Genomic DNA, 18847 nt, shown 5'->3' on the forward strand with positions numbered 1-18847 from the left:
CAAAACTTGTGCTTTCACTGGTAACTTGGGCGTACTACCTTGGGGCAAAGGATAGGCTTTATTTCATCAAAATCGGAAGAGGGAAAAGAAATGATATCGTAAGTAAAGATTTTATCAAAAATCTTCTGCTCACTTTAGTTCTTCTGCTCACTTTAGTAGAGACAGGTCATCGGAGAGTCATGGGGTTACGTCTCTCGGCGGACACTTTTTTTTTCCTTTTCAATTTTTACTTTACTTAAGCTGCAAGTACAGCGAAATAATGTTCAACATATCGTATTTATTAACATTTTCGTGAAAGGCATGTAAAGGAAAGGCAAATGAAAATTGGGGCTTGTAAACAAATTCCAAGGAATGGATTGTAATTAAGGTGTCCACGAGAACTTCGTATATAAAATTAAACACTTTTATTATTTTGCAGCTGATGATTTACACATGCTGGGATGATATACATCGTAAAAACGGGAGAAGCAGTAATTTTATCGACATCTTGCACACGTTATAAACGCCGCATTTTTAAAATTACGTCATTGTTATAAGTTTCTGTAGAAAAATAAACCTGGCTTATATCCATAAAAAGTTCTCTCCCATCGCACAGTTGCGCAGCAAACTAGCGTAATGCATCATTACGCCAAAGATTGGCAAGGAAAGCTGATGGTTTTATCAGCACAGGAAGGCTATCGTTTGCATGCACCTGCAGGGCGTGTTCGAAAATGAAAATAATGATGGCGTGTGACGAGGGCCTCCCGTCGGGTAGACCGCTCGCCTGGTGCAAGTCTTTCGATTTGACGCCACTTCGGTGACTTGCGAGTCGATGGGGATGAAATGATGATGATTAGGACAACACAACACCCAGTCCGTGAGCGGAGAAAATCTCCGACCCAACCGGGAATCGAACCCGGGCCCTTAGGATTGACAGTCTGTCGCGCTGACCACCCCCCTTTTTTTTATCGTCGTCACGTGACACGTGACATCCACTCAAGTTCGTTTTGTTGATCCTTCCAACCAGTTTTTTTATTACAGAGGCCAACCAGCTCTCTGGCCGAACACGCTGAGCTACTGTGCCGGCTACCATTCAGCTACCGGGGGCGGACGAAAATGAAAATACAACTAAGGCAATATAAGTCCTGTACGCTTTAAGTATAGTCCCTTTTTGGAATGTTATACGCAGAGTCCTCGGAAATTCATTTGCTATCCTACATTTTCTTTTGCCTTTCCTTTTCATGTATTTTAAGAAAATATTAATAAATACTATATACTGAGCATTATTTCGCTTCACTTACAGCGAAAGTAATGTAAATGGTTGATGTCTCGTCCGATCAGCGCCAAAAACGCTATTTTTTTCTAAACGCTCGTCCATCTGGCTCTCCTACTCCTGTTACTTTCATTTCTGGCCAAGCCCTGGATATGTCATAAATTTGGACGAAATTGGTGGTGACGAGTTGTCGCGTCCCTTTGTCACCTACTTGCACCTATTCGAGGTATGGAGCACCTATTAACTAGTCATGATCCGTATTCCAAACATGTATATCGAGTGGGATGTAGGAACACACTAATCTGTGAACGCGGGGAGGAAGTTCGGCTGATCTTCTGATTTTCAGTTGCCCTCGTTTCCGGGTAGAGAGAGGAAGCAATTATTAGACTGTGATCTACAAACAGTTGTAAATAACTAAAACTTATGGACTACACACCGAATATCTACAAAGCATCTACTCGAGTTTCATTCTGTAAGACTATGTAGAGGCTCTGAACATCAAAATAATGTCAACAGATCGGAATAGTAGGCATGAATACGACTGAGAGGAACTATAAAAAATAAAAATGAAGGAAAGGGCAATTGCCAGACACACGTGTATGCGTAGACTCGAGGATTGTCGGAGGCACGCGTCTACCGGTGGGGCAATCTACAACAGTGTAGCAACAATAGGCCTAGGTGTATACATACTTGCGCTTAGCCGACATACCTCCAGTTCTTCCGACGCTGCCAGTGACACATCTAGTAATATAAACTGGAGGCTGTTCACTTGAAACGTAGATTAAATGGTTCTATTTAGTTTTTATTTGATATGTTTCTAATATCCTGTTTTATTTTTACATTAATATTAACAATAGTTCTATTAACATAATTTATAACTAGACAGCCATACAAATTATAAAAGTAGATGTACGTACGTACGTATGTATGTTTGTATGTTCCACATCTCATTCTAAACAACTGGACAGGTCTCAACCAAAATTGGGATATGTGTTATTTACTGTCAGGAATGAATCACTGTGGGGTGAGAATCACCCACCTATCAAAGGAGTGGGGTGGAGGTGAAAAAGCAATGTAGCCCAAAACGCGAGAATATCTATACATTAGTTATCCAGTATTTGAGAATAAAACCAGTTAGGGACTTGCAACAAACTTTACACATAATTTCAAACCTTTAAAAAACTTTATCTCGCTGACGACACCCACACAAAAAAGGGAAAATTTTTTCGCTTACTAAATATTCGTTGTTCATGCAGTGCAACTGCCACATGAGACATGGCGTTTTAATTTATTACTTCTTCACTACTAACTGTATTCGTGACAAATTTTGCAGATAGCACACACATATACTACTGAATGTACCAGAAAAATTATATCACTGTACGACATTTAGTACAGGAGGTACGACGTTGTAAACACCAATTGTGTGAAAAACTACCGCACATGCAGGACGTTCGAATTAATTACTTCGTTGCAACTAACTCTATTCGCAACACTTTTCCAGATAGAATCCACATTTGCCGCTGAATGTAGCCAGAAAAATATATCATTCTACGACACATGGTTCAGGAGATATGATGTCAAATATTGAGATGCGTGAAAAAATTGCCACATCATGCACGACGTTTTAATTTATTACTTCCTTACTAATCGTACTAACTCGATTCACACCTTTCGCAGACAGCGCTGGATTTACCTGCAAAATTACACTGATGCGCCAAAGAAGCCGGTATAGGCAAGCGTGTTCAATTACAGTAAGCACCCTGTCTGAGCGCCTGCATCCATTCATGTCCATTGTGCAGTCCGACGGACTTGGGCAGTTCCAGCAGGACAATGCTACACCCCACACGTCCGTAATTGCTAGTGTGGCTCCAGGAACACTCTTGTGAGTTTAAACACTTCCGCTGGGTGCCAAACTCCCCAGACATGGACGTTATTGAGCATATCTGGGATAACTTGCAACGTGCTGTTCAGAAGAGATCTCCACCTATCGTAGTCTTACGGATTTATGGACAGCCCTGCAGGATTCATTGTACAGAAGACACGACAGAATAAACATTAAGCTGCATGAAATAACAGCTACGTGGTTTGGACTCGGTGGAAGTAGTGCTGGAGGGAACTGACGTCATGAATCATGCAGGGCTGTCCATAAATCCCTAAGAATACGAGAGGTGGAGATCTCTTCTGAACAGCACGTTGCAAAGCATCCCAGATATTACCCAATAACGTCTGGGGAGTTTGGTACCCACTCGGCCACAGCTACAGGGTTGAAAATGGCTAGAAGTGCAGGTGAAATATGTGTACAAATACGCATTGAATGTGTTAAATATGTGTAAATATACACTCCTGGAAATGGAAAAAAGAACACATTGACACCGGTGTGTCAGATCCACCATACTTGCTCCGGACACTGCGAGAGGGCTGTACAAGCAATGATCACACGCACGGCACAGCGGACACACCAGGAACCGCGGTGTTGGCCGTCGAATGGCGCTAGCTGCGCAGCATTTGTGCACCGCCGCCGTCAGTGTCAGCCAGTTTGCCGTGGCATACGGAGCTCCATCGCAGTCTTTAACACTGGTAGCATGCCGCGACAGCGTGGACGTGAACCGTATGTGCAGTTGACGGACTTTGAGCGAGGGCGTATAGTGGGCATGCGGGAGGCCGGGTGGACGTACCGCCGAATTGCTCAACACGTGGGGCGTGAGGTCTCCACAGTACATCGATGTTGTCGCCAGTGGTCGGCGGAAGGTGCACGTGCCCGTCGACCTGGGACCGGACCGCAGCGACGCACGGATGCACGCCAAGACCGTAGGATCCTACGCAGTGCCGTAGGGGACCGCACCGCCACTTCCCAGCAAATTAGGGACACTGTTGCTCCTGGGGTATCGGCGAGGACCATTCGCAACCGTCTCCATGAAGCTGGGCTACGGTCCCGCACACCGTTAGGCCGTCTTCCGCTCACGCCCCAACATCGTGCAGCCCGCCTCCAGTGGTGTCGCGACAGGCGTGAATGGAGGGACGAATGGAGACGTGTCGTCTTCAGCGATGAGAGTCGCTTCTGCCTTGGTGCCAATGATGGTCGTATGCGTGTTTGGTGCGGTGCAGGTGAGCGCCACAATCAGGACTGCATACGACCGAGGCACACAGGGCCAACACCCGGCATCATGGTGTGGGGAGCGATCTCATACACTGGCCGTACACCACTGGTGATCGTCGAGGGGACACTGAATAGTGCACGGTACACCCAAACCGTCATCGAACCCATCGTTCTACCATTCCGAGACCGGCAAGGGAACTTGCTGTTCCAACAGGACAATGCACGTCCGCATGTATCCCGTGCCACCCAACGTGCTCTAGAAGGTGTAAGTCAACTACACTGGCCAGCAAGATCTCCGGATCTGTCCCCCATTGAGCATGTTTGGGACTGGATGAAGCGTCGTCTCACGCGGTCTGCACGTCCAGCACGAACGCTGGTCCAACTGAGGCGCCAGGTGGAAATGGCATGGCAAGCCGTTCCACAGGACTACATCCAGCATCTCTACAACCGTCTCCATGGGAGAATAGCAGCCTGCATTGCTGCGAAAGGTGGATATACACTGTACTAGTGCCGACATTGTGCATGCTCTGTTGCCTGTGTCTATGTGCCTGTGGTTCTGTCAGTGTGATCATGTGATGTATCTGACCCCCAGGAATGTGTCAATAAAGTTTCCCCTTCCTGGGACAATGAATTCACGGTGTTCTTATTTCAATTTCCAGGAGTGTATAACATGTGCGTATGCAAGTAAAGCCACAGTTGAAACACTCATACTAAACCCCTGGAACGATTTCAGTCAAATTCGGCCTATATATTAATTACAATCTGGCAAGAAATACTGTAGGGATAAGAACTACCAGCCCTCCTATTGGGGTGAGTGTGGTAACGAGAAGAGAGAAGGGAGGAGGAGGAGATGGACAGACAGCAAGGGGAAAGGAGGAGATAGGCATGCAGAAGAGAAGGACAGAGATAGAGGAGGGGGGATGGACGGAGGGGAGAGGAGGAGATGGACAGAAAACAAATGGACAGAGACAGGGGAGGGAAGAGACGAGCAGAGAGATGGGGGAAGAGGAGGTGAAAAGACAGAGGGAAGGAGGAAATGGACAGAGAAATGGAAGAGGATGACAGGGAGAGAGGGGGGGGGGGGAGAAAAGGAGATGGACATAGAAAGGGGAGAGAAGGAGATGGACACAGATAGAAAAGGTGTCGAGACGAACAGGGAGAGAAGAAGAAGATGGACAGAGAGAGGGGCAGGAGAAGATGTCCATAGAGTGGGGGTTGGAGTTGGTAGACAGAGAGAAGGGGTGGTGGAGATGGACAGAGAGGGGGGAGGAGGACTAACTAAGAAGTTTGGAATAAATTCATACCAGGGCAACGCCGGGTACTAAGCCAGTGTAATATAAAGCATTGTATGTCATGAGTATCGAACACGCATGACCTGTTTATAGTTTCACAGTACTCACGGTGAAGAGGAGCGCTGGCACGGGCGTGCAGGTGCGCAAGTGGATGAATGCGAAGGCGACGGGCAGGTGTCCCTCGGCTGCGCCTGCGCGGAACAGCCGTCCCGACGTGAACAGGATGCCGTTGACGCCGCCGAACGTCGACAGCGCCACGAACACCGGCACCGTCCAGCGCGCCGCGCCGAACATGCGGTTGCCGAACGACTGAGGACACAGCCGAGAGTGTGGTCACCGTATCGAGCGGAAGGTATCGATACTTTACTCACGAACAGTATCGTAAGACAGATATCGTACTTATAAAAGTATCCAAATAAGTATTATCGACAGCTTGAGGTATCGACACTAATCTTTTATAAAAAATATTAAATACTTTTACTAGCACCTATCATTACGGCTCTCCACCAAAGCAATTGGGGACTGTGGGCGAACAACTCGCATCCCTTAAACCACATTGTTAAAGAAACTTCAAGAAGAAAAATGACTTTTTAACACCAACTGACAAAAAACGTGAAGCATCCGGAAGACATGGGCGGTTGTCTCAATGTAGCTTCGTAAACGCGCACATCGTCGGGGGATATGCGTGTAATGAGAGTAGCAATTCTCTGTGGCAGGTAGAACTGCCGGCAGAGTACATTAGTGTTCTTCATGTTTACTGTTGTTACGAGGGCTGGTAGTGTTTATAATGGGTGTGAACAGCGTCAGATATTGAATGATCACTGTGAAGGACATGCAGATCCGTACTCGTGTGAGACAGTGTTACCTGGGCCTAGCAGAGTTCGAAAAGGATCACACTGTGGGTCTACCTTTGAACGGCTGGTCGAATCGTGCAATATCCATATTTGTGGGGCATTCGAATGCGACAGTGGCCCGATGCTGGACTGCTTGGGAATGTGAGAGCAGGCATACTCGCCGCCAAGGTCCCGGTCGACGGTGTCTGAACACCACAAGGGAGGATCGCGGTCTTGTGCATCCGAGAACAAGTACTGGACTCCCAGCAACACTTTGCGTCATCCTGCACCAGCAGCTGCTGGACTAAGCTGTTACCATCCCATGCGTAGGCTGCCGTTAACACCGCAACACAAGCGGCTGTGTTTGTAATGGTGCCATCACCGAGAAGAATGGATTGCTGCTGAATGTCTTCGCATTGGGTTCAACAATGAATCGCGATTCTGCACTAAAGGCCTGGCCAGACAGAATCCGGCCTTCCGCTGAGACGGACGGCGCAGCGGGAGGCCGGGCCAGTCAGCGGCCAGAGACGCCACACAGGCAACGGCCGTCCGGCCGGCCGCAGCGACTCTTCATGGGTCAGCTGTTACAGTGGGGAAAGGGCCGAACCCCATTATTAAGCTTGCATGCGTAGCGCGATTGTCTTGGCGTTAGACGATTTGGAAGCTTCACGCGGGACACGTTATCTTTGTGCGAGGAAATGAGTGGCTCGCACAAGCGATACGAAATGGCACCAAGAAGAAGAGATGTTGGGTGCACGACATTAACAGCAAGAGAGAAAGCTTAGGAGAATACCATCGTCTGTGTATTGATCTAGAGTCTGACGAAGATAGGTTCTTCAAATATTTTCGTATGTCGCGAGAATGCTTCGAGGAACTGCATCGCCTGATAAAAAGGTAGCACCAAGAAGTGCACAACGAACTGGAGAAATCCAATTGATACAAGGCACACACTAGCCATTTGTTTGAGATAAGTTTTACCATTTGTGGCCTCTTTGTGCTTCAAACAGAAGTCATATAATTTATTCCATCTCAGTTTTGCTGTATCATATGAAAGATTCGGTGGAAGAAAGTGCTATCCCACAACGTAGTTACGAGTGGAGTGATAAATTTATCTGCACAGTTTACGAATACAGCAAACGATAGTAACATCTAGTTCCGTATGTCCCGCTTGAGGGAACTTTCTACTTAATAGATTGTTTGTTTCATTGTATTCATAACATAGCCATTGAATTTAAATAAACATATCTTTGGTCGTTAACTTATCTATTCGTTCTATCGGGATAATTTATTTTAATCTTTTCCAGATACTTGACTACTGGCGACAGTCACCAAACCATAGCTTTTTCTTTTCGGTTACGACGTTCAACAGTCTCAGAAATTGTGAAACAAGTGTGCCAGGCAATATGGACTGTTCTACAACCCAAGTATTTACCTACTCCTACAACAGAGATGTGGAAGAAACCTGAAGAAGGATTTCTAGGACTTTGGGGGTTTCCGAACTGCCTTGGAAGCATAGACGGAAAGCATATCAGGTTAAAATGCCCGAAGGATAGTGGATCCCAGTTCTTCTGTTACAAACAATTCTTTTCGCTGGTTCTCCTGGCAATCGTTGATCCATACTACCCACAGCAGGTGACATTGGAAATTATGGATGTCACTGTGACAACGCTATTTTTGAGAATTCAGCTTTCTATCAAGAGTATATCGAGGGCAAAAGTATCGTACCTCCAAATCAGGATCGCGTGTATCATACAAAAAGTTGTATTGTCTCACCTCCTCTATAAGTATTTCTGTGTCCATGATGCGTGCACTACGAGCTGCAAGAACAAAAACCGCCTCACGCCGCTGCTTCCAGTGTGACCACAGAGCAGTTGAGTGCGCCAACCGAGGCAAGCAGCCGCTCCGGCTTGCGGCGAATCTGTGATCTGTGACAACCCGGCGGCGGCCGGTGCGGCAGGCCGCATGCCGGTGCGTCAGAGCCGCACTCTGTGTGACGGTCGCCGTACAATAACGAGCGATTCAACAGTGCGGCCTGCCGGCTGCGGTTCAAGGCCACAGGCCGGACGGCCAGGCCGCATTCTGTCTGGCCAAGCCTTAACCTGGATGACCGTGACCGGTCAGTATGGCGGCAACCGAGGGAGAGGTCCCATTCCTCTAATGCATTGGAGAGGAACAGCGGTTTTACTCCTGGCGTCATAGTGTGGAGGGTCATCGAGTATGATTTCAGATCATGGCCAGTATTGATTGAGGGAACGTGGCCAGTATTGATTGAGGGAACGGCACAACGGCACGCCACGGACATACTATGGCCTCAAGTATTACCTCTCGGCTATTGTATCTTGGTGCCATTTTCAACAGGACAATGTTCGTCCTCACATGGCACGTGCGTCGAAGAACTGTCTTCGTAGTGCTGCTGCTCCCATGGTCAGTAAGACCCTCAGATATGTCCCAGATAGAACATGTGTGGGTCCATCTCGGACCTCAACTCCGCCCTGGTACCACTATCCAGGATATTAAGGACCAGTTGCAAGAGTTGTGGGTCAACTTGCCTCAGGAGACTATAAAACAGCTTTATGAAATCCTCCCCAACTGAATCAGTGCATACATCCATGCCAGAGGGTGTGCAACGTATTGTAATAACTAAACTACCGTGACATATCCTCTCAGCCCATTAACTTTCATTTAGTTTCCTCGTCGCCTTCTGTGTGCTTCACTCTTTTTGTGAGACAGTGTATAATAGATAGACGATCAATTTTAACAAGTTTCGAATAGAATAACACAAGCATTAAGTCAAGTAAAGTTTTTATTTTCATTTTAAAAAATCTGTACTTGAAATTATGTAACATAATCAGAAGAAACAACTGAATAGTACCCAAAAGTAAATAAATGAAATGTAACATAAAAGTACTCATTTATTCAACGATGTTTTATCTAGTCGTTTCGATGATAATTTGATAGGTGGCTCTGACAATATATCTTTGGAAATAAACGCTTTTAGGGAACTGATGTCACTGGAATTGTCATGCACTCGTTGGCTAGTTTATTCAGCTGAGGGAATATAAAGTTTCGTGTCTTCCCATTGCTCTATAGCATTAGCCCACAGTGGCGACACAAGTGTTGGCAAATGAAGTCTAATTTCACATTTTTGACCAACCAGAGTAGGTTCGAAAGGGGCGAGTGCTCCAGGTTTCCTATTTTGTTTGCTGTGGGGTAATATGTCTTATGATGACTCGAAAAGACATGCATCGATTCAAGGGAAGAGTCGCTGTATGGTTCGCTGCTACTGCTACCAGAGGTAGCAGAAGGTTCTCGATAAACGCCTTGTACATACTGCCGTAGCACAAGGTCTGGAATCCAGGAAGTGTATATTTATTAATCTTTTGTCGAAGAAGCAGAATAATGCAGCCAAATTGATGACCTTAAGTTTGTTAAAATCTGCGCTCTATTTTCGTGTTTACCTTCTCTTTTACTACCTCTATTACACTGCTGTCATCAAGCTTACTTAAATAATTTATCTGTGCTTTCAAGCAGTTGACCACTGGTATACTTTTGCTTATAGTCATATATTGCTCACCCGATAGCTCTTTGATGACAAGTGGTTCTACATATTAACACTCAGTTATTCTACACTTCTACTGCTTTGTTTTAAACATAAAAAAACCTGGTTTCCGTATGGGTCAGTCCAGTGTACCTCTGAAGCATGTAATAAATAGAATTCCAATGAGTATTTTCATCTAAAATCAACTTAAGGGATGTAAAAGTTTGTTTTGTCCCGGTAACGTCGATGCTGCAGTAACTTTCTGAATGACACTTGACTCGAAATATTTAACATTATTCTTACCTTGTTGACCAATAAATAAAAATCTTTGGTTGTTATTGCCAGTTCAGCAATAAGATTTACTGAGTGCGCAGAACAAAATAAGTACTTGTAATTTTGTTACACCTGCTTCCATATTGGTACCAACACTAATCATGCGACCAAAATTTTAGGTACACTCTTTGACATAAAACTTGACCGGCGGCCGGCCACTTCAGAGGCTAAGTCCGCGCCGATCGCGACATGGGACAAAAAAACTGGCCAACTCGCTAATTCTCTAAGTCCGGTTATCTGCACAATCTGGCAACACTGTAGACTGCGGCACTTCCTGGAGGAAAACTTGTCCCATGATAGAGAAACGCTAGGCTGATTACGCCTGTGGTCTAGCGGTAGCGTGCGTTGTTTCTGTTCATAATGTCAGTGGACCGAGAGCAGGTGGTATAAAATATTTTTATAGCCTCTTCTGTCTGAATGCTGAAGACGTGAATGTAATGGTAGCGCAGATTCAATCTATTTCGCTTTGTGACACACCGATATCAAAATTTTATCCAGTAACGATTTTGCGGCAGATTTCCTGCAGACTGTCCTCCTCTGGACGCCGTATGCGGCAAAGCTCCGGGATCCACTTGCTGGCTACTGGCAGCGGCCGTGGCGACAGCAGCGGCGCTGCACTCCCCCGTTCTTTATCGAAAGCGCCTGCTACCGCTCATCGCTTTTGATGATTTAAAACGCTTTATTATTAAATGTTGCTCCACAGAAAATTTCTACAATTTCCATTCACGCTCAAAAGCAACGGAGACAGACGCCCTGATTAGTAGGCGGGTATTATATTACATTAATCGGCAAGAGCTGAGTATGGCCCGAAATTAATTTTATAGACTGGGACGAAATTAAACCACCTCACTACATTCGATGAATTTATAAATGCTTCATATCTCGTTTCTTTTCCTTTCAAACTCAATTATTTGTGCAACTTTTGGTCAATGTTTGGATGTTTTCGTCAAGCCAGAGTGAGCGTCTGTGGTGTAAAGTGTATTACAGTTCTTGTTTCATTCCTTATGGTAAGTCTATGCGATAAACTGTGTGAATACCTTGCAATGCATGCTCTGTAGCAGTGCAGGAACACTGCACATTTGGAGTTCCATGTATGGGTTCATGAAGTATTTATTGTTGATCGGAAGTGATAGTTAAGGTCATCAGATTTAAACCAGAAAAATTTGTCGTTTTGAAGGTTTCAGAGAACGGAAAGGAATTGCTAACGCCGGTGTTAGAAAACGTCTACAGTTAAATGCTATTGCAAAAATTTAGAAGAAGGGAACTACATTAATGAACATGTGCACTTCATAAACAACCTTCTGACATGTTAGACCTATATGACGAACAAAGCTCAAATTTATATCGTTGACAGTCGGTTTGAATCTTTTCAGGGTCTATTTTACAGTGAAGCACCTTGGAATTCGCAAAGCAGAAATCCATGATATTAACTTAATTTACTAAGTCGAAATCGGACGAAGATTGATGTTTAAAGGCATTCTTCAGATTTCGCATAAGAAATTTTTACTAGCAGTTTGCAACTCCATTAATTAAAATGGAAAATAAAGGGTTGTACTCAGCGGCTTCTACCGTGATTCGAACTGCTATGTCTTATAGTACAAGCACTGCAACGCACAAGGGAACCTCTGAGCTAACGACACACTGGCAGCCAGAGGCGGAATATAGTCACTGCGATGTTGCCTGAGCCTCAAAACGCAACCTTAAACACACGAACAGAGGAGGTGGAGATTACTGTTTTAACGTCCCGTCGACAACGATGTCATTAGAGACGGAGCACAAGCTCGGATTAGGGAAGGATGGGGAAGGAAATCGGCCGTGCCCTTCCTAAGGAACCATCCCGGCATTTGCCTGAAGCGATTTAGGGAAATCATTGAAAACCTAAATCAGGATGGCCGGGCGCGGGATTGCACCGTCGTCCTCCCGAATGCACACACAAACAGGTGTTACTTATGTGAAGAACGCCATTCTTGGAGTCCAGAAATTAAATATACTTTCTAATTGTGTCATCTTGCAGTGGATTATATCGTACGAGTCTTCGATGTGGAAAACGAATGTCAAGTGAATTTAGCGAGGTAACGCCGACCTACACCCGGAAGTAGATGCACTATCAGAGTGTTGACAAATACTTGCTACGACGCTGCCATTTCTAGGCTCTCTGACGAGGCAGCTCTTCAGCGAAATGCTTGCCGTGATTCTCCGATACGGTTCTTCAGAGTGGAGACGCGCGCGCACGTTTGGTTTTTATGCGGCGTTCTCCCCTGATGGTTTCTGACGTCGCCTTCTGGGCTATGTATACATATGAGACATTCAATTATCATTAATCCAGAATGATACAAGTTTCAGCTTCCGGCGTGGAAGAAGGCTGTTGACGCCGACATTATATCATTTCAACGTAGGGAAAGCAAAACGGATCATTCAATGTTTCTCATTCAACATAAAGCATGTGAGATAATTTTCCGTAACGTTCATAATCATCTAAAAATACAAACGAAGTAAAAATACACCGGAAGCTTATTCGAATTGAATATAACGCTTTGCACCTCGATGTCGAATTTGTCCACTTGCAATCTTTTGCAGCATACACATAGAATGTCATGATTACCACGAGAATGAAGAAATATGTTGGTAAGGATGGAAGCAAGAAGAGACAAATATTCTATTCCTCATGGCATTCATTTCATTTGACACGTAAGAAGAGGTAAAGCGGGAATTTACTTTCGTTAACACGAAAGATATGCCGCACATATTGATAACGAGGAAGTCTGCGTCTTCATACGTTTCCTCCTTGAAATCTGTATGCTCTATTATATACTAAGTAGCCCGATCATTGTTTCAGTAATGTTACCCTCTTGTTTGACCCCGTAACGATGAACAGATTCCAAATGCATGTCTCCCTTCCTGGGTTGTTTTTTGTGTTTTATTGCTTGGAATTCCTGAAGCAGACCACTGTGCCTTCCCCCCTCGTGGGTTAGGTCTCAAAACTAAACCGCTTTGTATCCAATGGCATAATTTATTCAGACAGCATCAGCATAAGACTATCAAACAAAGCCTTCCATTTACAGTTGCAGCACTCTGACCAGCACTGACCAAAGTGTAATCCACGGTCATGGTCCTAAATTACCAGCTGTCTGCTACTGTGGCAAAGTCCGTACTACACTGTCGATTCCGCAGCACCATTTTATCTGGTAACACTGTGTAGTTGCACAGTTGTGCTACCAGGTCTGTCCTCACACTGTCAACTTTATGTATCTCTCTTCTCCTGTAGCGTAGATCACGAGGAGCCGAAGTAAATGAGTGTATTCTGCATGACGTAACATTCAGTATTCCCTTCTTTCATAGCCACTCTTCATGTGCATCGATACCAAATAGGAATGCGAAAACTCTTGCGAGTGAGAGAATGACAATAACAATCGTAACAAGAACAAGCAAATAATGAATGATGTTTATTCCAACGCAGAACGAGAATGGCTTTAAATATAAAAATCTGTATCTATATCTATTGATCTTTGAGTTGGCACAATGCAAATATATTCTTAGCATTTAGTTACTGAATTTAGTTCTGGATGTTTGCAGAGAAAAGGAAAAGTCGGTACTTCTCGCTAGTGTAATATAATGTGAACCAGCAACTACCCTTTCCTTAGAACACGACTCAAGCAGGTCGTCAAGTAGGTAGCAAGGCACTGCTGCATTCTGTTCCCTGACATTGCTCTGATGACGGTTAATGCAGATAGTTCCGATTATGAAATACAAAACGTATTGCAGGTTAGTTCCTAGGATAGTAACATTAAATTTGCGTTGTAGACGGCACATGAACGTGACGACTATCCATATTACTCATCAATATAAAAAGACAATATTTAGGGAATTTAGCAGGATTACTCAAAATGAATTCTGAAATTGGGTGACTGACTGCACAGGTGCTAAACGTCGTCAAGAGTATACGATGTCCTAATCGCATTAGGAATATGAAGATCGTCTTCGACAGCTCTCAACTTTCACATTGCTATCTCCACCCTACTCCAGACAGCCCTCGGTGGAGTTGTACTACGTTGCCGATGTTATGGAAGGCCTTCAAACCGACAACAGACCACATATTGAAAAATACAAGCGAATTCTCTTGCAGCGTAAGCTTATTGTAACTAAACTAAAAATTATTGGAGAGGAACATTGTCCTATTCAAAAAAAGTAAAATGTTACACACTGTTGACGTCAAACGGACATTATCTATGTCCTGTCTTGTGTCCTACTCATCTATAATATCAAGTGTACTATGAAAATGATTATATATAATGGATGATAGGGTAATGCATTGATACCAGATGGTGGGGGCCGGCCGGTGTGGCCGTGCGGTTCTAGGCGCTTCAGTCTGGAACCGCGTGACCGCTACGGTCGCAGGTTCGAATCCTGCCTCGGGCATGGATGTGAGTGATGTCCTTAGGTTAGTTTGGTTTAAGTAGTTCTAAGTTCTAGGGGACTGATGACCTTAGAAGTTAAGTCCCATAGTGCTCAGAGCCATTTGAACCATTTGAACTATTTAACACAAAATGACATTAAAAATTAAAGTTATTCACGAGCAGCTAGTTGAGAATATGTATGAACATTAAATGACACGACGAACTGAAATAATATGACGAAGAGTTCAGCGCTCACTGGGAATAGAGCCCCACACATATCGTTGTTGACTACACACAAAGAGACGTCAGCTACCGAATTTTTCTCCACCAGCTGCTCAGAATAGCATCTTGAACTTACAGTCATCTCGCAAATAGTTCTGTGTCTCACTGGGAGTTAAAAACGTCAGATATCGTTAGTGTTGACAACGAATGAAAATACATTAAAAATCAAAGTTATTATCCACCAGCAGATAGGTGTTCTCATGATAGAGCTTGATAATACATAATTAAATCTTTAGTGCCGGGCCAGGATTCGATCCCATTCACGCGTAATATGTGAAGGTGTTGAGGAATCTGCAGTTTTGAACAAACAACAAATTGTAGCCGAGCTGTATTGCCACGAAGGGATCAAATTCCGCGTTAAGGGCGGTCTGAGTTGCATTCCCAGTTTAGAACCAATTTTATCGACATACAGAAGCTCAAATAAAAGATGGAATAAGTGTCCTGTGACCATACATAGCGTTTGTGTCGTCACTTGAAATAAATAACTAGTATAAGAAAGGTTACTGGTGATAGAGTTTCTACATGTCGCCACTCCAGACTTTATTGTGGTTCAACCTACCGCCTACTTGGTAAAGAAGGAATATCATCTTTAATGTGAATTTTCAGACCACGCAGCCATTATATCTCCTCACTTGGTGTAGCCAGGAGAGAATGGAATCTGTCTCTCCCTATCTAAAATCATTGACGGAAGTGGGAATCGAACCCAGACCATAGGTATAACAACCTACCATCCGTCCAACAGACCACGAAATCCTCTTCTCTGCGAGTCATTTTTCTATCGTAACGCAGTTGCGCCACACTGGATGAGAATTCTGACACACAGGCTCCCTGTAGTAATTTGCAGCATGCTTAATAAATTCATTTACTTGTTTGACCGAAACACCATGAACTAGCTGCCTCGGGTACCCAGTGCATACATTCGACTATTTTGTAATCACAGAAATAAAATCACGTAACTGCCACCTACACACAACTGCCAACAGTGTAGGATGCAGAAGTTTAAATAGGAAGTGTTCCTTTCCACTTGAGCTATTCTATTGCGCTATCTGTTACTAGAAAACGTCGTTCAGTCCAAAAGAAAAGCTGTAACTGTTTGTCTCTCAGAAGTCAAGACCTGGCCATATGCATAATCTCACAGTGCTGTGGAATCCAAAAGTTCTGGAGGAATAGTTACCGAGCTCTGGAGCTGCTGTAGCTACGTGTCAGCTTGTAGCATAGATAAGATGTCGCGAGTTCGAATACATTCAGTGCTACATTTTTTAAAACGCAATTCTGCTCTCTGCTGAAGGTATCAATCTAATGGAACTTTGAACATAATTCCCTTCACTTCTCAACCCAAAGTAGTCGCATGTGGAAAAAGGGCTAACTACTGTGACATTTTGTTCTATTCAGGTTTAATAGACAGCAGGCAGCAGATGCATCTCGAAGATGTGCAGGGAGAGCGCATCGTGCCATAATATGTCAGAAAAGTATTTTCTATATTAGCCGTCGTGTGGTAGTGATATTTTATTCTTCTTCAAACTTTGTTTGACAGCTTTAACTCAGAACAAGTTTTCTACATGCATGTAATCAATAAACTGCATGTGCATTGTCAGACTGTCATAGGTAACATCTGAGAATTCGCATATATCGTTGATGATTAATTTCTCTCTCATGTTTACTATTGTTTTAACAACACTAAAGGAAACCTTACGAAAATTGTGCACTGTATTATAAGAAATGAAATAAAACTAACCATGGTAACCTTACGACGAAAGTATCTGTAAACAAGCATGCCTCTATCGACACGAATTAGTAAAATACTACTCACTTAGATTTTGATTGGGTCTGTGTTTAATTGGTATGCTGTGTCATACTCAAGAGGTATACAAATGTGGCATTTCATAAATATAGTTACGTGTTCCTAGAAACCCAAAATTCGCGTGGTTAGACACTGGACTCGCATTCGGGTGGACGACGGTTCAATCCCGCGTCCGGCCATCCTGATTTAGGTTTTCCGTGATTTCCCTAAATCGCTCCAGGCAAATGCCGGGATGGTTCCTTTCAAAGGGCACGGCCGACTTCCTTCCCCGTCCTTCCCCAATCCGATGAGACCGATGACCTCGCTGTCTTGTCTCCTTCCCCAAACCAACCAACCAACCCAAAATTCGCTTGTCAGCAGCGGAAAGAGGCCTTACCTGTTGTGCAGCATTGTAAGTTTTTCAACATTGCAGTATGAGCTGAAAGCATTTTCTTGCGATTTCCTTATTGATGTTTGATCTGACTGCTTGTAGCTCTTTCACAGAAGGGATAAAAACGTTACAGTCAGTGAGACTGGAACTGCGAACCGTAACAGACGCTTTTTCACAGCTCAGCACGTTACCACAGAGCTATCATTTTATTCAAACCGCTGCTGGAACACGACCGTAGTCTTCAGGTAAAACGCGAGACCAGCTAATATGACGTCTGGCGACCGAAAGCACATATCGACAAAATATTTATCGCCCCTTTCCTCTCGGTCCTGAAGCTATGTGTGTAATTCAAGCGAATCTACAATATCATATTAGCTGGTCTCGCGTTTTACCTCAAGACTACGGTCGTAGTCAAGAGTAATGTACTAAGACTGGAGTCAAGACTTCCTCTGGGAAGTGCCGCAGTCTACATGTTGCTAGATCGAGCATATTGCCAGACATAGAATTCTGAGAGGAGCACGACTGTATTGTCCACCTTACGTGAACGACTCGGCGGTCAATTTTTTGGTCTGAGACTGTATCTACAACACATATTGCACGCTGAAGACCCAGAAGAATTAAAAAAAAGTAGTTTATGAGAGCAACGTTAACCATAGCGTTCGAAGTATTCATAGTATTGTATACGTGTGTGTAAACGCCTTCCAATGACCACTCAAGAAAGACAAGGATACACAGTCTAGCTCCAATATTATAAATATGCCTCAGTTTGTGGATGAACTCAGACTTAGGTTGATAATAATTGTGAAAATTTAGCAGCACTGTACCCATTGGTGTTAAACTCGTTTTCAACCAATGATTCCCACAGCTACAAGGATACTACTTGTGATACCTCTTAGACAAAATACTTAAGCAGTGTTATCAGACGAAAAGATCAACCTGACACAAACTGTGGGAAGTTTGTTTTACAACCTTCGTACCTGGATATTCAGCTTTTTCCTATTTGAGATATCTGTGATTGTTGCTGCTTAAGACGATTTAAGCAGAAACTAAATTCCCTCAGCTTCGACAATGTTTAAAGAAATCGTCTTATTGGCACTAAATCGTGGTTTGTGAATTGTTTACCGGCCGTACTCTGCCGTATTTTGCCGGTTGGAAGGCAAAAGCTTACTGACAAATTTCACACAGAAATTACTGTTACAGTGTACTTATGGAGCCAAATGAGTGACTTGCGTATTTTCCGGTGAGAAAGAGCACTGGCAAACAGTCTTCACTACATTAGGTTATTTAAACTGGTGTCACTCTGAGCTAGAATTTATGGTCAGCGACTAAGTGTAAGGTCAACGTTTCGGATGCGAGTTTTGCGACTGTGAAATACTTTCCTACATTATAGAAGCGAATATTAAATTTGAACTAATATTGCGAAAATTTTGTACTTGGGCAGCTTAGAATGAAAATACTTCTGTTTATTTCAAAGGGAAACAATAGATTTTCTAAAACACTGTCTGTCATACACAACTTGAAACAGGTCATGTCGACCAAATCATGTGGAAGAACTAACAGCAACGTATATCGGAAGACAGTAAGATCTCTTGCCTTTTGGTTTGTCAGTACTCGATAGCCATTTCTAGGCGAAAGTAAGTGAAGAAAGGCAG

General features: G+C 43.9%; 1 protein-coding gene across 1 annotated transcript in view; it reads right to left on the reverse strand.

Annotated features, from left to right (window-relative positions):
- The window catches only part of LOC124595221 (large neutral amino acids transporter small subunit 1), a 360642-nt gene that overhangs the window by 18890 nt on the left and 322905 nt on the right, over positions 1-18847 (reverse strand). The window contains exon 5 of the mRNA XM_047133865.1: positions 5753-5953. Coding sequence (XP_046989821.1) covers positions 5753-5953 — 201 coding nt within the window. The remainder of the gene's footprint in view (positions 1-5752; positions 5954-18847) is intronic.

The sequence above is a fragment of the Schistocerca americana genome, chromosome 2, assembly GCF_021461395.2.
Source record: "Schistocerca americana isolate TAMUIC-IGC-003095 chromosome 2, iqSchAmer2.1, whole genome shotgun sequence".
Lineage (NCBI taxonomy): Eukaryota > Metazoa > Arthropoda > Insecta > Orthoptera > Acrididae > Schistocerca > Schistocerca americana.